General features: G+C 43.5%; 2 protein-coding genes across 3 annotated transcripts in view; both read right to left on the bottom strand.

Annotated features, from left to right (window-relative positions):
* The window catches only part of numbl (NUMB like endocytic adaptor protein), a 77,771-nt gene extending 67,472 nt beyond the window's left edge, over window positions 1-10,299 (bottom strand). The window contains exon 1 of one of the 2 annotated variants that reach the window (XM_017723125.2): window positions 10,022-10,299. Coding sequence is in view for 1 of the 2 variants with exons in the window: in XM_017723123.2 (XP_017578612.1) it covers window positions 9,348-9,376 (29 nt within the window). In the remaining variant the exon portion in view is untranslated. Of the gene's footprint in view, window positions 1-9,347; window positions 9,823-10,021 lie in introns of those variants that run through there. The other variant, XM_017723123.2, reaches the window with a different exon arrangement.
* A 1,015-nt stretch (window positions 10,300-11,314) lies between these two features.
* coq8b (coenzyme Q8B) lies at window positions 11,315-23,009 on the bottom strand. Its single transcript, XM_017723120.2, has 15 exons — window positions 22,871-23,009; window positions 21,576-21,754; window positions 21,023-21,337; window positions 19,884-19,950; window positions 18,628-18,699; window positions 18,291-18,410; window positions 17,747-17,832; window positions 17,272-17,412; window positions 16,335-16,416; window positions 16,094-16,187; window positions 15,137-15,278; window positions 14,678-14,785; window positions 14,367-14,432; window positions 14,052-14,138; window positions 11,315-11,768 (listed from the first exon to the last, which is right to left on the bottom strand). Exons 2-15 carry the CDS (start codon window positions 21,750-21,752, stop codon window positions 11,475-11,477), a joined length of 1,851 nt encoding a protein of 616 aa, XP_017578609.1. The 5' UTR covers window positions 21,753-21,754; window positions 22,871-23,009; the 3' UTR covers window positions 11,315-11,474.
* Window positions 23,010-23,231: the final 222 nt, after the last annotated feature.

The following is a 23,231-nucleotide window of genomic DNA, read 5'->3' as shown; positions in this document are numbered from 1 at the left end:
GCACAGACAGGTTATTGCTTAATAATAGTCTCACCTACTTTAGTACTTCTTTAGTTACACATACTGTTAGACCTGAACTCTTCCAGAGCGATGCATATTCACTTGCACTTACATATAATATCATCAATAACTACCTCAATTTATATTGTTCGTATAAATTGTAAATGAAGGTAAACTGCTCAATTAAGTAAACATTTGTAAACCCAAGGTTATTATTATTATTATTATTATTATTATTGGTAAGTCTTTTCTAAATGTTATTTATTTCATATATTTTTTGTGAACTTTGTACAAATTTGTACTAGGAGCTAAAAATCTGATAATTAATAGGATCAGTTGATGATTACATATGGTCAAAAATGTAACTTCAATAGTCGATTGTTGCACCTGTCAGTGAAATTTCAGATATGATGGTCGCTTCTCAAACTCCTCTATAGGGAGCAGACTTAAACTATGGCACAAGTTCTATTTATTTGTTGATGTTAACAGATTGGAAATAAAATGTGTCAGAACTTTTGTCCAGGCCAAATTTTAGTTTTATTTTTTCCAATATGTTAAATTCAGCAAATGAACAGTCATTGTGGATTAAAATGCGTTCACTATGCGTTCACTATGCGTTCACTATGCGTTCACTATGCGTTCACTATGTGGTCACTATGCGTTCACTATGCGTTCACTATGCGGTCACTATGCGGTCACTATGTGGTCACTATGCGTTCACTATGCGTTCACTATGCGTTCACTATGTGGTCACTATGTGGTCACTATGCGTTCACTATGCGTTCACTATGCGTTCACTATGTGGTCACTATGCGTTCACTATGCGTTCACTATGTGGTCACTATGCGTTCACTTTGCGTTCACTATGCGTTCACTATGTGGTCACTATGCGTTCACTATGCGTTCACTATGTGGTCACTATGCGTTCACTATGCGTTCACTATGTGGTCACTATGCGTTCACTTTGCGTTCACTATGCGTTCACTATGTGGTCACTATGCGTTCACTATGCGTTCACTATGTGGTCACTATGCGTTCACTATGTGGTCACTATGCGTTCACTGCCAAAGGTGTGGAAATCTATTTTCACTTAGAAATTCAGCAAAATTCATAACTTTTAATTTGGCGTCCAAACTTCCAAACCTGTGATACAACCTCACCTACCAACCCACCAGTCAACTGAGCGACCACTAATACGTCACTAAAAGCAACTGCTCAAACTTCAATCAGGGCGGAGGAATTCTGTCCGGGTTAAACAATTTACTTTTTAAATTAATATTGTACAGTTTCAAATCAGAAATCATAGCGTTTTCTTTCTGTACTCAGAGCGATAGAAGTGATCGGGAGGGTCCTCTGACTGAACTGGCTGTTTTTGCTTGATGATGCCTGGGTGGGGGGGTGGGGTGGGGGGTTCATTGGTTAATAATAAGTCTTTGTTCGTTTTGATGGAAAGCTACTGGACATCCAGAATTTTGTCTTTTAAAGTGGTACGACGTGATGAATTGTGGTGAATATGACTAAAAGCTAAGAGTGAGCTAAATTAACAACTGGCCCCTGAACTTTCTGAGGACCAATCAGGGTTCATGCCCCAAGCTATAGAGAATGGACCGCCAATGCAAAGGCTGACTTGAGTGATGGGTGGATGGAAATGGGTGGAGCAAGCACATATGCTAACAGTGTTAGCATTAGGTGCCCTTGTGATGAAGCTAATTTTAGCTAGCACTGAAATAGTCTTCATGCTGAAGACCCTGTTGAGATGTTTGTCAGAACAATCACAATCTACCACTTTCCCCCAATGGTTCAGCCTTATTTACCCCCGTTTCTCTGCCCTGCTCATCATGTCACTTACATGTCTCTCCAAGGAGGAGTGACAGCCTCATTACCTTGGATGGCCCCGCTGGCTCATCAGAGAAATGGACAATGAAACTGTTTGTCTTTGGGGACACAGACACAGTCAGGCAATGACCACACATACAGAAAACCATCCAAAGTGAGGACGAACGTCATGTCAGACTAAAGGGCTCTCTGCTCTCTCACCAGCAGCAAAGCCATCTCCGCTTTCCCTCCTTTCCCAGAACGTCCACGCCCATGATTAACCCTTCGAGAACATTCTAGACATCTTCTGCGTCTCCTTTCCTCTGAATCCTCCCTTCTCCTCCTCCTCAAAGCCGTAATACTAGTCACAGCAGCCACATCTGGGCAACAGCCGGAGATCTGACAGATAGAACGGGAGAAGGAGGGCAATAAAGGAACGGCATTGCAGGGACACAGTGAGCTCTGGTGGGTCTGGATCGTACAAATCTGGCAGCGCTTTTATCAGATAAGACTGAAATGTGAAACAATGCCTTGGAAGAAGGTTCTGCACAATATGAGTGAGCAGCCGATACCAGCAACAGCTTCCAGACCAGATATCGAGAAACAGTCAGTTTGATCGAAGATGTTGATCTGAACCAAATCGATAAGCCGTCTTTGGGCCTAGATTATAACACGATCCAGTGGAGCTGGATGACCTTGTAACTACACATCCTTCTTAAACAAATCACTTTAATCATCTGCAGGGCCAGCGGCGTTCTGTCCTTTCTACATTATACGTTATTAAACGTCGCTGTGATCGAAAAAGTGATTAATATCTATTTATCTGTGTTCGATGGTTAATCAGTGTCAGCTTGACGCCACTTAAGGACAGACCTACACGTAAGCAGTCAGCTCTCAGTAGTGAACTTCTCTCAGAGCCAGGGCAAAACTACAGAATCCATCCTTCAAATAACTGAGAGAAGAAACGTTGTGGGGGATTCTGGGAGTTTTTTCTGTTTATTCTTGTTGTAAGACTCGTTATAAGAAGCCGTAAGACTCCAATTAGACGTCACTGCAACGGCACTTCATGTCCACTTATTCATCTCTGCTGCTGTACTGAGTCAGTGCCCCCACTATATCACCCCTCCACTATATCACCCCTCCACTATATCACCCCTCCACTATATCACCCCTACACTATATCACGCCTCCACTATATCACCCCTCCACTATATCACCCCTCCACTATATCACCCCTCCACTATATCACGCCTCCACTATATCACCCCTACACTATATCACCCCTACACTATATCACGCCTCCACTATATCACCCCTACACTATATCACCCCTCCACTATACCACCCCTCCACTATATCACCCCTCCACTATACCACCCCTCCACTATATCACCCCTCCACTATATCACCCCTCCACTATACCACCCCTCCACTATACCACCCCTCCACTATATCACCCCTCCACTATATCACCCCTCCACTATATCACCCCTACACTATATCACGCCTCCACTATATCACCCCTCCACTATATCACCCCTACACTATATCACGCCTCCACTATATCACCCCTACACTATATCACGCCTCCACTATATCAGCCCTCCACTATATCACCCCTCCACTATATCACCCCTACACTACATCACCCCTCCACTACATCACCCCTCCACTATATCACCCCTCCACTATATCACCCCTACACTATATCACCCCTACACTACATCACCCCTCCACTACATCACCCCTCCACTATATCACCCCTACACTATATCATGCCTACACTATATCACCCCTACACTATATCACGCCTCCACTATATCACCCCTACACTATATCACGCCTCCACTATATCAGCCCTCCACTATATCACCCCTCCACTATATCACCCCTACACTACATCACCCCTCCACTACATCACCCCTCCACTACATCACCCCTCCACTATATCACCCCTCCACTATATCACCCCTCCACTACATCACCCCTACACACGTCACTCTATACGTCACTTTATACATTACCAGTATTAAGATGTACACCTTCTACCTCGCACTCATGCTGCTGTTATTTGCACCTTCTATTTGTTGTTTACGTGACTTTGGGAGTTTAACTGGACCGTGAGGACAATGTTTCGTTCCACCTCAAGTACCACATGTGATGCGAATGACAATAAAGCCTCATCTTATCTATCCAAAGATTTCTCCTGCCTGGTACAGCTCTTCCGCCTCTTTCCCCTCCTGACGTCAGACAGCCGGGATACATGTTCTATATGAGCTTACGTCGTTTTCTTTTCTGTTACTGTTGTTAGCACGCAGCCCCCATGCCTAACTTTATCCATCGGGATGATTTATTAACTAACCGTGGCTCTACGAGCGTCGCTGTCGCTGCCGTCATCGCCGTGTTGACCTCTGGTATCTCAACAATATGACAAGTGTGACGTCAGTCGAATGCTATCTATAGGCATGACCACTCCGCTCCTTCAGCCACATAATTAGAAACCAGAAGAAAACAAAACAGTTGGGAAAACAGGTGCGTTCCTGGTTTCTAGCAGACCAGGCCTTCTGGCAAAAATGGACAGTCAGCTGTGGCTTCACTTACTGACCTACATCTACCAACGGAATCCATGAAAAATGGGAGTGGAAGTAATAAACCACAGCATTTGTATGATGTAAGACTGGATTTCTACTGTTTATCTGAGTTTAAGAAACACAACAATTGAGAACTGAGAATCATTTTAATCAGTAAAGCAACGTCTGACTAAAACTATTGGATATCACAATTAAAATATCAAGAAATAAAAAATTCTATCAGTCATTATCATCTGTTATTTTCATTTTAGCCCACTAAACTCTCTATTGGCTGGACGCTACTTTATATAACTCCCACTAGATCCAAATAAAAGCTGTAAGAGTGAATTTCACGCTTCATTTTAGAGACGCATGACGATATCTGAACCACACTGATATCACACAGACGCTTAGATTTGATCAACACGTCAAACTGATATTTCATGACATAGGAGTGGACAATATAACGATACTGTATTGTTATTGTGATTAATTGTTATCACGACATACAATATGCTCCTGTGAGTACAGTGGATATCATCAATATCATCAAAAACCACTGACCGACTGCATGGTTCATTACACAGTCAGCATAATTAGTCCTGTTTACCTGAAATATTGTAAAATAAATACTGGATTAACAGTTTTTGTGAAAATATGCTGATACTGTGTGTAAGTATTGCGATTATATTGTTTTCATACATTGTTTAACTGTAATCCAGAAGAACAGAATAATTAGGTGGTGTTGGAAAAATCTCTGCATTCTGTTCATTGCATATTCATACAAACTGCATTTGTAACCCTCAGAAAATAAGAAGAGTGGAAGAGCTGAGTGGATTCACTGGTAAGGACGTTGGATGTAACACATTTTTACGTTTCTCTAATAAAGGTGGTATTAATCCTAACATAGCACTGATATTTGTGTGAAGACTCCCAACAATGTACATCATGAAAAAAGGAGAGGAAAGGCCTACCATGTGTTTTGGAACGCATACCGTTCCATAAGGCCATGCCATTACATTACATTAGCATTTGGCTGACGCTCTTATCCAGAGCGACTTACAATTTGATCATTTTACACAGTTGGCCTGACTGCATGTCTTTGGACTGTGGGAGGAAACCGGAGAACCTAGAGGAACCCCACGCAGACACGGGGAGAACATGCAGACTCCACACAGAGAGGACCCCGGTCACCCGGCCGGGGAGTCGAACCCAGGCCCTCCTCGCTGTGAGGCGGCAGCGCTACCCACCACGCCACCGTGCCGCAAGCCAGATAGATGTAGCCCCATTTTCTACCTTTTACAGATACTAATGTCTGTAGTCACGGGCATCAGCAGATATGTACATCGCGAAAACGTCAGATGTGGACACCAGCCCACAATTCACACATCGCTGCATCTATAGGTCGTTCATCACTGAGCCTTTTGCTGGACAGAACTCTCTTAAGCGCTTTCTCCCAGCAGCGCTGCGAGCACGTATGTAGAGTTTGCCTGTTGTGGCGACGCACCGGCTGAAAGTGGGTGGTTGAGTGGCCTGCTGTTCCAGGCCCGGCAGATGGATGGAACACAAAGCTCCTGTTCAGAGTGCGATCAGAGGCTGCGGGTCCTCGAGGGAATCTCATCTCTCACTGTTTAATCTCTGAACCCTCCACACTGAACCTGAGCTGCAACAGCTTCAGATAAAAGCTTTTCAGAACAGGTACGTTCGAGTTTCTTAAGGACAGGTATGTCATTCCTCAACTTGGTGACGCTTTCAGGTCAAACACTTCTACGTATATACAGGATTTTACTAAATTAGTTCAAACTTATTTAATTATAACAAACTAATTAGTTCGTTTTATATATATATATATATGTGTGTGTGTGTGTGTGTGTGTTTATGTCTCTGTATCAGCATCTGCATCAACACTGACCGATATGTGCATAAATAGTAGTGGACATCAGTACTGACCCACAGTTCCCACATCACCTCATCTGTAGCTATTATAGAGATATTTATTAGCAGAAAAGGTGAAAGACTGTATTATATGTCTGGTAAATCCTAAGTTTCCAACTTAAACTTGGCTGTTCAGTGCAGTTTACAGGCCGTAAAATTGGTATTTCCCCATTTCTCACATGACCTGAATGAAACACACTGGCTATACTACAGTAACTGATTTGTATCCTAAGCAGTACTAAAAACGTGATAATATAGTATTCATACCCACTGACCGCACAGTCTTCTCTAATCACTACAGCATGACAGGCGAGACCAGTAGCTGATCTTCAGAAGCGTTCTCTGTCAAAAGTCTTAAACCATGAAATTGGCCAAGCTGACCCCAGAGAAATAAATCTTCCTCACATCAGAGATTCTGACAAAATTACATTAGGAGGACGTCGTGGTCGCAGACCACGTAATCAAACACTTCATACAGTTGTCATGCATGCCCTGACCCGGCATGTGCATGATGCACAGCGCTGACCCAAACAAAACAAAGCTTTCCTCCCTCCCCCTCAGGACTCTGACCAGTGAACAGTCTAAGGTCATCACCTGCAGTGGCTTCTGGATCTTCTGTGCAAATGAAAAAGAAGTGGAACGAGCTACTTAGACCTCTTCGTCCTCTTCGCTGATCATAACCCAGCCTACAAACTGTGAGACTGATCCTGAAAAATACCGAAATGTCAACCGACAAATATTAAACCAAGCATTTTTCAGAGTGAGCCACTGAAATGTTATGATACATCTGTGACTTTAATCAGAGCTTAATCAACACGGGGCTCTTGAGCCGCCTCAGCTGTTGAGATAAGTCTATCTGCCGTCTTCTCCATGAAGACGCAGCCGTATTTTTGGACATATTCTTCTATTCTGTCTTGGATTTTTAGTCACTTTGGCCACTGATGAGGCACAAACCATTAGCTGCTTCATTTAATATCCACATATTCGTCCACACAGGTGTCTTCTCCATGATCTCCTGTTTCTCTCTTAGAAAGCTAAAGGTAAACAGATTTATAAAAGGATGCCATGAAAACAGGATCACCGCTGTTAGCGTCACTTCTCGTGTGTCATTAGAAAGCATTTATTTTAAGTAGTGATGCTGATTTGGAGCGGAACACGTGAAGGAGCTGAAGACCTTTAGACGAGAGTGCTGTTGAAATGACTGAGTAGCGTAATACGTCAGTATTACAGCCCAGGTTGAGCAGGACAGCAGCACGTTTGCCACGCATGTCTCTATATATTCTCTCCCCTGTGATTCTACTGAACAGGCCGATCGTATTAATCAGTGTTTGGGCCAAAAAGGCTGAAAAAGTCTTTTGCTCGGCTGCAGTGTGGTGCAACGCTCTATCCTGCTGCTGGTTCTTGAAGGTCACACCCAGATTACTACAAAAAGAGTGACGTCTTCCTTCAGTTTCAGAGCCCAGCCCACAACTGACTGGCTGCCCTCTGACCCCGCGCTATTGTGGCTCCAGCTGCTATATGCCCTCATGTTTTCAGCCGGCTAACAAAGGACAGCTGACTTAAAACAGCCATCCAAACAGGGGCTGTCTGCCCAGGGCAGTGTTTTTCATGCACAGCCACATAAAAAGTGCCTACAATGAAAAATAAACGCACTGCTTTGACTCTGCACTCAACTCCGCAGCCTGCGTTGGTTCTACATGGATAAAATACATTACAGTAACACAGTTATGGCCAAAAGTAAGTCAGCTGAAAGAAATGAACTGTGTGTGATTGTATTTTATCTGTGTGGAACTTATTCGACAGATTCAAAGCACTTAGTGCTTTAGTGCCCAGGCCTATGCTTGACGCTATGAGCTGCCTCTTCCCCGACATGTCAACCGAATCTCATCAGCACACCCAGAAATGTGAGCTGCACACTTACACCCTGCTCCACTCCACCTCGGCTTTCTGACGCAGCGAAGCAGCGCTTTTCCTAATGGGACGTTTCTACACAAGCAGGCGTTCAGCTGTGAAACGATTCACTACTTTCACAAGCAAGACGGAAAGATACTGTTATTACCACGGTACAGACAGTAAGGCGGTCACTCCATTGGCCTAACGCCTCTGATTAAAGGGAAACTCAATTAAACGGATGAGATATAAACACAGTCTTTCACAGTGGTCCATTCTACAGAAACCAACCGAGTGAGAACTGTTCACAGTGGTAGTGATAGGAACCAGACGTCTGAAGAGTTTATCTACTCCGAAAGCTCCTCGCAGAAAGACATCGCCTGAAATGGTCATGGATATGATGCCGGATGTCTGAGACGTTGGGCCTCGTTCACCAACTGGTCACAAGAAGACGTTTCTGCTTAAGACCTCTTACGGCGTTTTCACACTGATCCTGACCTTCACCAACGTTTTCTTATCTTTGTTCACTTCTGTGTAACTGAGTGAAAATCACTGGAACTGCCCTTTAATGTGGAGGTTCTTCTACATTTGGAGTAAACACTTTTATTTCCAGAGAAAATCTAAAGAATGAAACTGCAAAGCCTTTCCATCCTCACTGGGTCTGTTTACATCAGCCCAGCCACTCAGAACACACACGGCTCACAACCGCGATATGAACAGTCCATCCAAAACAATAACCCTTATCATCATCATCATCATCATCATCACAGTGACCACAGCACTACAGCAGCGCACTACAGGCCCAGAATGCCACACGGTGGAAGGGGGAAACTTCGAACTACACCGTGATGAATAAGGAGCTGGACTCAGATGTGGTCTTTCCAGTGAACTAGCCTCATTCCTCCACCATTCCTCTGACCACTGAGGGGTCAGAAAAGCAGGAGAGCCGCCCGTTCAGCTGCTAATGATCGCCCACTTCACTCAACGCAGACAGCAGCTTTTCCAGCCTGCGGTTGCTCTGGAACTCTATTCCGGACGTCCTGGCATTGTTCAGAATGTCCATAACGCTCATAACGTTCATAACGCTTATAATGTTCATAACGCTTATAATGTTCATAACGCTTATAACGGTCCTACCGTTTCGAGTGAGAAGATCTCGGGACCATCTACTACAGACAGATCAGATCAGAAACCGCTAACAGGACGAAGCCGGCCGGCTGAACTGCCCTCGCTGCAGTGACGGTGGAGATCTGGACCGTACAGCCTCTGTAGATCCCATGAAGACCGTTAGGCCTCCTGGTTATCAGTTCACACTAGTTCCCTGTAGAAACACCTTTAGATGTTAACTGGGAACCATGAAACGCGCCTGGCACCAGAACCGCTGATCAGTCTCAGGACCCTCTACACTGTGAGACCACCACTGACTACTGGAACCAGCAGAAGCCCTGAATGGGTTACAGGACTTGTCCGGTGGGCTTAACTCTAACAGGACGAGAGGAGCCCCGCGCCAAAGCCTGGAGCCTTAGTCACGCCGCGCTGGATGAAGAGCGACCTGCAGCGGCTCTCCGCCCCGGCGGTCAGGATCTGAGACACCGCCGCAGCTCAACACCTGGTCAGTCCCAGACACTGGCGCGCGCAGGGCGAGCACTGAAGCTCCTCGATCTGAGCCTCACCTCGAAGTCCTGGCCTCGGAATCAAGGCGTTTCAGTTCAGCAGGCCACGCCAGGACGGCCCGGCGAGCCCCGCGTCGTCTAGCGCCGTTTCAGCCAGAACTACAAATGAGTCGTTAAGCGTAAAAGCGCCGGACTTACCGAGCTGCAGGCTGCGCGCTCCCGCCGCCTTCCGCGTAATCCACAGAGAAGAGGAGGACGGACTTCAGCGCATCTGATACCAGGACTGCGACCGGAGGGCGGCTCGCTCGGCTCGCTCGGCTCGCAGAGGCACACGGGGCTAAACGCCTCGGATATCGGGCTGAGACAGAGGACCGGGGCGGACCGGGCGGACCAGGCGGACCGGGCCGATGTTCTGGGGGATTATCTGAGCTTTTGTTATTCGGCACTCGCTGGCGCACAGGTCCGTGCTGCTCCCGCGGCTCCACCCACCTGCATAAGCCCCGCCCCCCACGGGACCCGATTGGCGCAGAGGCCCTGCCATGCAAATTAACTCGTCCACAGAGACGACCTACCAGCGCTCTGCGAGCTGAAACACTGCCCTCTGGCGGCGCATTGAGCGAAGGCGTTCTCATTTCTGAAGCTGAAACTATTTTTAAAGACGTTCAGACTGTTTTAATGACAATCTCAAGTCACACAAACTGCCATTTGGCTTTTTTCTAGAGCTTATCGACAAATAAAACAACACGCCTTTACTCCAAAGGCGTGGCCCTCACAGTCAGTCCATTTATGAGCATGTAATAACCTCTCACAGCAGATTTGAATGATAATAAGTACCTTCAGTCTAACTGACGATCAGAGGTTAGTGACAGTGAATACAGCATGACTTCATGATATCTGCTGCTATTTAATAAGGTGTGATATTAAGGGTTCTACATTACATCAAGTACATCAGGTGACTGAATAATGTACCTGATTAACGTGTGCCAAGTTTCAACAGTTACCTGCTGGTACAAAGTTCACCCCCATTGCTTTACAGCAAATTACACAATGAGAGTCTCCTTATATGTTCATACCTGCAGTGACATGCACTGCGTGGTTTTAGATCTGCGCAGGTTTGACCACACGATTATCACATAAACTCCTTCCATGTGCAGGAGTCTTCAACTATACCTGCAGAGTTTAACCAAAGTTTAAAGGTTAAAGAAAAGCGATGCGAATTTTCTACTTGAATATTTATTTCTCTTTCCTACGTGCTTTAAAACAGCTAATATAAAAACCACATAAAGACTTTCCTAGTGGAAGTCGAGACGTTCAGATCATATATGTTTTTAGCCCCCTAGACATCCCACAGACAAGTTCCCGTTCCCGAACCGGTGTTCCAATATGACCTGGATCAGTTTCATATTCCGATGTCATCATTTCAGGCAATGTATAAAGACATGAATCCATTTCCCTTAGTTCATATCTCAAAAACCCAAACAGGCACTCAAATGATTCACATAAATATGCTCTCTTTATTTAAACGCCTTGGTCATGACGTTCAGTCGCAAAAGACACTGAACTTCATTACTGCATCAGTATTTAGGAGACAGCCCGTCCAAGTCCACCTACGTGTGAACCCAAGCCGCGTGGTGTTCCGAGTTCACTCAGGCTATGCCTGACCCGCCTGCTCTTGGCGTCTGTGGCAGTAGGCGTTATAGATGTCAAGGAACATGGCTCTACAGGGAATGCGTGCCCGCAGCTTGGAGCAGATGAGGAAGGAGCCAGCCATTTTACGATGCAAAGAATAGGTCTCCTCTGGGGGGGGCGTGAGCCGGTGCCGGAGCATGACTGGAATCAGGCTGTGGATACGACGTGTGGTGCTCTGGGTGCCAAAGTCAAAGACATCAGAGGCAAAGGCTTCCCCCAGGATCATCACGGCTTCAACATGGGCGTCCTCAAAGGCCTAGAGAGAAAACCACGGGAACACGAGAGATCCCATTAAATAAAAAATAAAAAAATATAAAAAAATGTATATATATATATAAATAAAACAATTCAGAGCCTGGAGAATTGTAAGGATTAGGTTACGTTCTATTTAAGGGCAGTCGTGGGCTGGAGGTCAGGGATCCAGCCTCGTGACCAGAAGGTCGCCGGTTCGATCCCCAGAGCCGACAGCACATGACTGAGGTGTCCTTGAGCAAGACACCTAACCCCCAACTGCTCCCCGGGCGCTGCGGATAGGGCTGGCCACCGCTCCGGGCAAGTGTGTGTGTGTGTGTGTGTGTGTGTGTGTGTTCACTAGTGTGTATGTGGTGTTTCACTTCATGGCTGGGTTAAAGGAGGTGAATTTCCCCGCTGTGGGTCTAATATGGGTCACTTAGTCTTAAACCTAATGTATTAACTGAAAGAGTAATAATCTGACAACATACAAAGTAATAATTTACATGGTCCTTTCTTTTGGTCTGTCCCAAATCCTAAACCCCCCATTTTGACTTATGAAAATAATACTTACATTTTTATTTTTAAAAATCCTGAACTTGGAAGACAAACATGTATTATACATATTTTTTACATTAAAAAAATGGTGCCCCACATTTTCATGTCACTACCAAAACACAAAGTTTTGTCCATGTTCTAAGCTTTAGTCCATATGCAGAGCCTTACTTTAGAGCAGGAAGTCGGACTGCACCCCTGCACTATTAATACAGAGCAAAGCTGCTGTAATACATGCAGAATGTGGTTTGACATCGTCTTGCGAAATAATCAAAGCCTTAACTAACCAGACGTCATCCAGACGGCAGCAGATGTTACCAAGGCATGTATTTATATCATTCAGCTTTAATGGAGCTTTAATAATCACCCAGGCCATGAGCTCTAATGCCCCCTAAACCATCATGAATACTGGCTTTAGAACTGAGCACTGATAACCAGCTGAGTGGTCTTCAGCCCGGAGGACACAGCGTCCATGATTCCCTAAAGAATTTCAGATGTTGATTCGTCGGACCGCCGGACACTTTTCCACTTCCCCTCAGTCCATTTTAATGAGCTCTGGCCCAGAGAAGGTGGCAGCGTTTCTGGATCCTGTTTATATTTGGGTTCTTCTTTGTGTTTTAGAGTTTAACAGCGTTTGTGGATGCAGTGATGAACTGTGTTCACAGACAGTGGTTTTCAGAAGTGTTTCTGAGCCCATGCAGTGATTTCCACTACAGAATCATGTCTGTTTTTAATGCAGTGCTGCCTGAGGGCCCAAAGATCACGGCCAGCAGATACTGGTGTTCAGCCTCGTCCCTCACAGACAGAGATTTCTCCAGATTCTCTGAGTCTTTAATGTTATTATGTACTGTAGACGATGGAAAGCAGAAGCTCTTTGCTGTTTTATGGTGAGGAATGTTCTTCTTGAGTTGCTGCTCTATTTGCCCACTCAAGTCTCTCTAGGATGGCCTGGTATTGACCTGTTCCCAATTAACCACCAGGTATTTTTTTTGGCATTACACAACTTTAGCAGCCTTTTGTTGGCACCGTCCCAAGTTTTTTGGAATGTGTTGCTGGCATCAAATTCAAAATATTTTTACAATAACAGTAAAAATTTCTCAGTTTCAACATTTGATATGTTGTATTTGAAGCATTTTCAATGAAATATAGGATTTAAATGATTTGCACATCATTGCATTTTGTTTTTATGTAAATTTTTCACGCCGTCCCACCCTTTTTGGAAATGCACACAACACTGCACACAAGCAGCTACTGTTGTTTAAACGGTCAACCTAGGAAAACGCGCTGTGCTAAAATTATCATCAGAAATTCATTTATTGCTACATTTTTGTTTATTACTCAAATATAAACTAACTTTTCTTTGTAAAATAACTTGCTGCACAGGTTTTGTTTACTTCTTCTCACTTTTAGAATCAATAAAATATGCAAGACTGAAATATGAGAAAAGATTTAAATGCAGTTTGGCAATATTATAATTATATCTTAATATGGTCACAGACGTTGACATTCAACTGACCTTTCTTTCCACCACTTTTTTGCAAATTCAGAAAAGCTTAATATATTAAAATATAAATAAAATATATTTAAAATTGAAATAAAATCCATTTTAAACTGTTTTTTTTTTTGTTTTGTTTAAACAAAGGTTGACATAGTAGGGCACAAATGTCATGTGTTGGGTACCATGAAAAACTGACCCACAACAACAACGTGGCAGGAATCTATAGAGGGGATAGACGGGTAACAAGATCCATACCTTGGTCTCAAAGCCTGTGAGGAACTTCAGGTCCTTGGACTTCTGCAAAACTGTGGCTCGATCCCCAACTGAGGCTGCATGCACCACCTAGTGGATTCACCAACATGTAGCACACAGAATTTCAGTCAGCATAAGACCAATGAACACAAGGCAAGAGCACATAAACCACGAGACTGAATGTCTTTTACAGACAATTCTTAGAATCAAAAGAAAATTAATTACTCATAAAAATTAATAAAATATTTAACATAAAAGCTTTAAAACATATTCTACTGCCAACGTGTGAGAATCTCAGCAGCTGTCAATCTGCTGTACCTCAATATAGTCATCTGTGAAGGCCTCTGGATATTCTCGGCAAGCTCCAAAGTCTAACAGGTGTATCTGTTGAAGAGAAAATAGAAAAAGTGAGTCTGAAGTTTCTTAAAGCAAATCAACACTGAAACAGCCCATTAATATGGGCCACACCAGTGAGTCAGTACTTTCTGTGCTTTAGGACCAAAAACTGGTTTCTCATACTCAAAAGCAAAGTTCTGAATAACTCCATAGAAATTTAAAAGTGCGCTGCATCAATAAATTTGACAAACAAACAAATAAAATGTGATGTTTCAGTTTGGAGATGACCTCACCGTGTTCTCCTCAGCATTGTAGAAGAAGTTGGACCAGTTGGGGTCCGTTTGCATGAAGCGAAACTCAAAGAGTTCCCTCAGACACAACTGCAAGATACTGAAGCTTATCTGTAAGAAGGAATGTAAAAACAGTCAAACTCAAACTACAGCTGGTTCCACCAAGTCATTCAGAGGATCTACATTTGGACGCTGGTTGATTGACACAGTCAACAAACTTCATTTTAATCTGCCCGTTTCTGCTTCCTTATTTGCAAACGTTAAAGCTGCATGGCAGCAAATCCGGCTTAACCTTCTTTTCTGGGGGGTTTTAGGCAGTTTTTCTTAGTTTAGTCCCCCGGCTAGCTGCGTCTCTCTCGTCACATCATGTGACCGAGCTGGGACGGTGGCGGCTCGCATCTACTCCCATTCAGATCAGTCCCTCTTTAGTGGCAGATCCTTCACAAACGTTTAATCACTCACTTTATTCCTGGTCTCCTGATCCAAATCCACACAGCTGTCCAGTGGGACTCCGTTAACTAGCTCCATGGTGATCACTCGAGTGGTGGTAAGCTCATCAATGACCTTAGGCACTTTAAACATGGGGTCTCCCTCCAGCAGAGCCCTGCAGGAGTCAAGCATCAGATCAGTCAAGAGCCTCCAACCTACAAGTGACTTGGTCAGTGACTCAACAAGCTCTTAAAAATGATCCATTCACTGATGTGATTCATCAAATTCATCAGCCGTCAGAAACACAGAGTGATGTAACACGTCACCTTCTACCCTTCAGGAAACATCCCGGTCAGTACTACGTTACAGTGACAGCTAATGAGGTGCTGTGAAGGTGCTCCAGCACTGAACGTTCTCTCGTACATGGGCTTCGAAACAAACTGCTTCTAATATTAGTTAATAAATCAAAGCCAGTGGTTTTGATCAGCATTACTAAGCTCTTTTAAGGGAGGAACAATCAGAGCTGAAGGCTCAAGTGTCAGAAGCACTCAAACAGGAATCCTGACTAAGCATCATTAAACCTAATGCAGCTGCAGTTAACTCATTTTACAACGGCAGCTCAGAGTTTTCTCTGTAAATCCAGGTTTACCTACTCAAGCTATGCTTAAGAGGAGAAGCTGAGCAAATAAATAAATAAATAAAAATACATAAATACACTGAAAGTATTTATTATAGGGGAAAAAAAACACGGTCAAGAATGTAATTGCATTACACTGATATCAAGGTTTCCTCCAATAACAGGCAGGGTTTTTCGTGTGACTGATGATGATGATGATGCTGACTGATTCTTCTCTCTATGGTGATGCAGTCAGTCTTGCAGATACAAACATGTCTTTGGTGATGAACTACGTCTGAGGTCAAGTAAAATAGTGAAACGTGATTTTGGCCAAACCATTACTTTAAAAACTCTCAGACGACCACTGGATGTACCTGAAGTGTTTGGCGCACGCGGCTTCCCTTCTGTAGTCACACTCCCAGGTGAGTTCCCTCTGAAGAACTTCTAGGCTGCTATCAGCAAATAATCCTGGCACAAAACAGCAACTTATTTCACAAACATCCTTCTCAACGCACAGCTGAGATTTCTGCACAAGGCATAATCACGAATGCTCCTGCAACGCTGGTCATGCTGGAGCGCACTTCTTAAACATCAGAAACTTTTCACGTCCCTCACCGTCAGGAAGCACAACGCTCAGCTTCAGCACGGACATCAAGTTGTTAATGTCACTTTTGATGCTTTCAGCCACTCCAGGATACTGTAACACAGAAGGTATGCAAGCTGGTTAGTTACCGTACCTCCTAATAAAGTTTGCGGCAGCTTTAATCTTATGTAATCCCATGTATCTTCTGAGTATGCAATGTCAATGATGGTAAAATTATAAATAAATAAATAAAACATTTACATTATTTTGCCTAACAATGACCTGCATGTATCCCTCAGATGTATTTATCAAAGTATTAAACTACAAAACCCGATCGCAGCACAATCATAAAATAATCAAACATTTCAGGCATCAGGTAAAATATTCATTCATAAGGAGCTTTTAGAGGCACTAAATGCCTCAGACGTCTGGTTCCTCTCACCACCACTGTGAACAATTCAGACTCCGTACGTTTCTCTAAAACACAGCAGTTCACATCAACATGTCCTGTTCACTAAAGCTGCAGATGAGCATTCAAAAAGTCAATAATTATTAATTATTATTATTATTATTAAGAGTGTTCTTCTGACAGGATATGCCACAAGTACAGACTTTTGTATTATTATTATTATTATTATTATTATTATTATTATTATTATTATTATTAGCTTTGTACACAGAACTCTAATTAAACTCTCCTTTAAACAAATAGCAAAAAACACAAAATTACAAAGCCACAATTCACTAGAAGAACACAAAGCCACCGATAATTAGCACTGATCTCACAAACCATCCAACACATTTGACTGATAAAGGCACCCTTTTGTGGAGAATTTGTAACCTGCAAAGTGTGAATGAGTGAGGTAATTCGATCCAACCTGTTACTGTAGCCCTTAACAACGGGTTTCTCTCATCAACACATATCGTGATAACGGCACTTAATCAGTCCACTGTGCAGCCCTACTTTACCTGTATCTTCATAGCCACTTCCCTTCCGTCTGGTAAGACCGCATGGTGCACTTGCCCAATAGAGGCAGCTGCAAAAGGCTTGTCCTGAAACGATAAGAGCTTTCCCCGCCAGCTAATGCCCAGTTCTTCATCCAGAACTTTCTGTTAATAAGAAAATAATCACCAACATATCAGTTGGTATAAGAAAAGCAAGTGAACCTCAAAGCGACATCTGTCTCAGTAAATCAGCGCTTACCTGTACAGAGCACAGAACGGTACAGCAAGTCCTAAAGCATCATCTACTAACTGTTTCAGTTGTTCTGAACTCATGCAAATCAACTTTACAATGGCTGACAGGGACCTTAATTCAGTTGCCCCCCCAAACTCATCAAACCATGTGCCACACTTTAACCTTCAGTACATCTTAAAGGCTCTTACAACATCTGTGAACAACGGAGAGGCAAAGTGGGCAGTAAAGGGAAAGAAAGGAACTTACATTCATTTGCCAAGCTGGCATAAAGTCAGCGCTTTGTCGAACCCTCTCAAATATCTTCTGGAGCTGCGGGTTGATGAAGCTGTTGTCTAAAAACGACATGAGGAAGAAGAGTAATTATCAGCCACAAAATTAGGTATTCTGCATATTCTGCAAAAGTGCGTATTAAAATACTCTTATTGATTAGCAATACGAATTAGTAGATAGATCTTTGGAAACAAGGTCAAATTATAAAAAAGGCATATTGAGGAAAGTTCTGCTTCCAAGATTTGAATAAATGTTTGAAGCTGCACTATGTATGTTTTGGGGTTTTGGCGACCTCTCTGGTGGAAATCTGTAATTGCATGCAAAGCACACAAATTTCAGGCTTTACAGGCCGACTTGCAGCAGCGCACAGACATCATGTCTTCTTTTAGTTTTTCAGTGTGACTCCTAATAACGCTACTCCTTTTAATTTCGACAACAAAATCTTACATAATGCAGCTAAAACGAAGGCTTCCTTCAAAGTGTTTAGGAAAGGCTGTACACAACGTTTCTCAAACTGTACCTTGAATGCTAAGCATCTGTCCGAGCTTGAGCGCTGCTCCTCGCACCTTACATAATGTGTCAACAATCCTCTCGGCGTTGGCCTCTGATAAGAGCGGAGAGTCTAGCACAGCTCCTGCATCTGAGAGATTTTAAATTCTAAGTCATGTAAATACACAACGACATGAAAAGAGGCAGGATTCACACAATTCACACAACCCCACCCCCCCAGCTGGGCCCAAACGCCAAGACATGTTTGGTCTCAAAAGTTCCTTAAACTAAGAAAGCAAACTTTTGGACATTCCATTCTTTAAATTACATAAGATGAAGGTTGTGGCTTCTTAAGGTTGTAGGTCTACCTGAACGTTTGCCCCCAAAAGACTGCTTCACTACTTCAGCAAGAGCACCCAGACCAAGACCAACAGCCAAACCTGCAACAGAGTCCATGATCAGCGATATTACAGTCATAGAAAAGCTTTTGAAACACAGAGACTAATAACTATTAGGTTTGTGTTCCGTCAATCGACAGGACAGTATCAGACAGTATCAGCTGCAGATTGAGATGACACGTCACTATCGGCAACGGCATCGACTGAAATTATGAAACGGACTTTCATTTGAAGTTCTTTGTACATGAATTATCATTACTTATATATGTATTAATAAAAATACTAGATTAATACTATATAATATAAATAATAATATATTCAGTAAAATATGACATTTAGTAGTAATAAATGTATTGTTAACCACTATCGTTATAGCCTTATATGTTCTGAAAGTAAACGATGAGGTTATTCTCCATCCCTTCATCTTCAAAATGTAATCAGAATCACCACTAAAAGCCGACGGAATAAACAAACAACATACTTTATTATAAAATGGAAACACAGACTGCCACAATTATTCAACCACACTGGACTGCAACAAGCAAGATATGAGCCAGATCCATTTTCATTAGTTGGCTTGAGCCAAACAAAATGTAAATAAAAGAAAATCAGTTCTTTCTTCTAACTTTCTAAATCCAACCTAGAAGGTTTAGCTGCACCATTAAAACGATCAAACACATCCTCAACAGGCAGTGAACAGATCTTTAAACGTGTGCGGAGGCCACCGACCCAGAGACAGAGACAAGGCTGAGTCCAAACGACTCCAGACTCACGGACTACAAATCACCTCCATCACTGCAGTTCAATCCAAGACCACAGTTAATCCATCAATGGGAAACAGCTGTTAATCCATCAGAGTTACATCACCTCTCAGGTGTCCAACACAAACAGGTCTAAAAACTGCTGCATATTACTCTCTAAAACTGTCGACAGTTCCACTGACCTAAACCAATAAAATAACACTGCCATTTCTTTTACTTCAATGTTTTGTGGGTCATTTATTGATTACAAGCAGACAATGTCAAGTTGAACTGAAGGATGCACTTAAACATGATCTTTAACCGTCTTCGGAGTCTTTCGCTTAAGCTTTGCTTCGGTAAATCAAGCATAACAGATTAACTAGTTAACAGGGTTCACACTCAGAAATCGCTGCAGAACAAACGGCTGCAATCAAGACCATCTTCATGTAACCTGATGATCCGAGAGCGTTAATGAACATCACTCACCCCCAAAACTGACAAGTCGACTCATCTGTGTGGCTGGCACCCTCCGTTCTCTGGCTCGTTCACTCAGCTGGAAACAAAGCAGAAGCCTCTGCTGTTACATTCCTTCTCACCGCAGACTCAGAGGAGCACAGAACACAGTCTCTCTTCATCATCACATTCACTACACTACTTATTTCATGATCTTTCAACGTCCTCTAGAGAAAAACACACAAGGTTTGGAGCTTTTTGAGACCTCTCTTCTTGCTCAAGGACAGGAGCTCATATTTCCCACCTTAATACATGGGTGACTAGATCTTTGGTGAGAAAGCTGCAAAAGGAATTTAGGCCGAGACACCACCTCAAACGGAAAGTGTAATTTGTCACAATTAATCTTTGCCAGCTGATTATTGGTATTCTTACAAGTATGTACTTTTGTCTAAAATAAAAATTTTAGGTATGCAACTGTATTTTTAAATTTAGAATTACACGTTTATTTCACTGTTAAAACACTCAGGAGGAAGGCTTTCTCGCTGTTTTATGGTTTTATCAAGAAACACAAGGCACATTTTTCAGATTCTTTTGTAGTATAGAAATACCAGAAATCCTGCTATTGGCAGTTTTTCAAAAACCCGTCTGTGACTTCCTTCACAATAGGGTTACGAATAAATATGTAGAATTTCATGCAAAATTTCTGGTCCTGAATTTAAAGAAAAGCTGCTTTTCAGAAAAATGATTTTAAGAACGGGCTTCAAACCATGTTCCCCGTGAGATCTTCTGTATTTCAATTCTATTAACTTTCACCAAGAAAGGAGCTTTTCAATGACGTCTCCAGTAGAGTTGCTAACTTTTGAAAAATACAGTTAAATGCAAGTGGACACAAACTGACAAGTCACACGGAAACATATTCCTGTTAGTTTAAGAAAAGACATATTATAAATGTAATTTATCCAAAAATCTGAAAAAACAACTGATGAGACTAATATAATCATTTCTAGCTGTAGAGTCTTGCCTTAAAAGGTGTAATGTGCAGTGAAGCCATGCAGCTCCACATATACACGCATTCAAAACATACGAGCCCCAGTAACTAGGCATGCTGTGACTTTATAAACATCAGACAAATCAACCAAATTCTAAATATGAAGGCACGTAACGTTCCCTACCTTCTGTCGAACAGGCCTTGCAATGCTCTGTTTGGCCTCCCTGGCCTTTCTGATATCTTCTGGAGTCAGTCTGGCCACTACGGTGTCATGAAGGAACCTTGCATGATGAAGGGGCGTCGAAATGTGCAAGAAACGAGCCGTTTGTCCAGGCCAGCCGGCGCCACCCACGGTTCCTTTGGGTGTTCCTGCCATATCTGTGGCACCCTCACCGTTTATGTCAGGTGGTATCTCCGAGCCCACAGCCCATTTTGCAGCCTCGTCCTGCTCCATCTGGTCCCATCCCTCAATGTCAGGGAACTCTTCAGATTTTGGGGTCTGGCAGAACAACAACGTAAACCCATAAACCCAAATTAAAAACAAAGCAATGATTAGTAAATCCTGCTTGACCTGTATTAAACTGAAAACAATACACCAACTATCCATATTGACCGCATCTAATATAGATTTTGATCATAACCTGCAGTGACTGATGTTGGACTGTTCTATAGCTGTGCGTTGGCACAATTTACTAATTAGGTTTTGAGCCTTATTAATTATCCACCAAACAGGCTACCTCATTTCCTGCCATCACAGTGCCCACTAGGCTCTCCACCACCTCCTGGGCGGCCTTGACCCCTGCGCCCAGTGTTGAATTACAGGCCATCAGTCGCATCTGCTCGCCCTGGGTGGTGGCGAAGGCAGCGCCCACCTTGCCAGCACCCCTCAGTACTTGTAGCACCTCTGACAGCATCACTGTAAATGAAAAAGATGTAGACTGTCAGATAATAGATCAAGAACAACATTATCAACACCAACTTAGACTTTATCCTCCAAACACCAAAGCAAATGAACGTATTACAGCGTCAGAGCTGGCAAAGACACACAGGAAGCAACCCGTGCAGGATTAAAGAGCCCGAGACGTCTACAGATACAAGGGCCAAGGAGGTAAGGGCAGCTTTAAGCTGTGATGAGGAACTTGGAGTTCAGGTTCAGGTGCCGTCAAGCGCTCAATGAAACGGACGGAGTCAGAATCCCCAGAACCCTCGTTTACACAAATCAAAACAAGTCCCAAAAAGCAGCGCTCAGGGCGGCCGATACGGCAGGTTTACCATCATCACGATAAACTACATTACAAAACAGGTTTCTGATAACAGGGAAGTTACTGTCAGGCGTTTAGTCTGCTCCAATTCATCAAACCTCACAAGAGCCCCAAAATATGGTCAGACATGCCACGTAAATCGCAGAACCACTGCAGAACACGTTCTAATGTCTTACGATCTTCATTAATAACCAAACACGCCAACAGAGCTCAAAATAAAGACAACTTAACTGCTCTGATCTTCGGGGCTCATATGCAGGACGGTGACATCCCTCATAACTAAAAATAATGCGTGGCCACGACTTAGTAAGGTGTGGAAACAAGATCCTAATGAGTGGCCACAACTTAGTAAAGGTGTGGGACTGAGATAATTAAGTCTTAATAAAGCTGATTTCGTTCCCTCACCTTGCCAAGTCGTTGCTGCAACTTACTGAGCTTATTCCCACGCCTTACCAAGTTGTGGCCACGCGTTATTTTTGTTAATGCGGGATGTCACCTGCAGGGCTCTGTACCGATCTATATAAACACCTATGTTGCTGCTGAAGCTCCATGTCTGAAATATGAAATATGCAATTCTGACAGTAAATTCTGAATCTTGTATCTATTTTCTGGGCTCATCCTGGAAGGGATGAGCTCTCACGGGTCCACGGGGTCCACGGGGTCAGCAGGGAGCTACAACCTTACAGCAGCGCCGCGGAGACAAACAGTCCCTGTCAGACTGAGGCGAGAACAGCAGTGGAAATGACTGGACACGCCGGAGGTCAGCTTACCACCGCTCGAACTGGCCTCAGCGGAGACTGATGTTAGCTGGTGTCCTTCTAACGCTCCACCACACGATTTTATAACCGCTACCGGACCCGGAACCACTGAGCGGATGGACGTGTCCTTCGGCCAATCATATGCAGAAATACCAGATTAGGGCGGGCTTTACGTGTGAACGCCCAATCCTAACCAAACACAGAAGTGACTTAGGCTGAATCTCGAATAGCCACCAGCTCCCTACATAGTGCGCTGAGCGAGCTGTGAACATCTGGATTTCTAGCTCTGTTTGTGAAGTCGCGCTCTGTTCGACTGAATCCCACGCGGCTGTTTGTTAGACCGATTGTGCTCAGCTTGCGTGCAGGAGTGAGC

Source organism: Pygocentrus nattereri, chromosome 17, assembly GCF_015220715.1.
Source record: "Pygocentrus nattereri isolate fPygNat1 chromosome 17, fPygNat1.pri, whole genome shotgun sequence".
In the NCBI taxonomy this organism is placed as follows: domain Eukaryota; kingdom Metazoa; phylum Chordata; class Actinopteri; order Characiformes; family Serrasalmidae; genus Pygocentrus; species Pygocentrus nattereri.
This window is presented reverse-complemented; position numbering and strand designations above follow the sequence as displayed.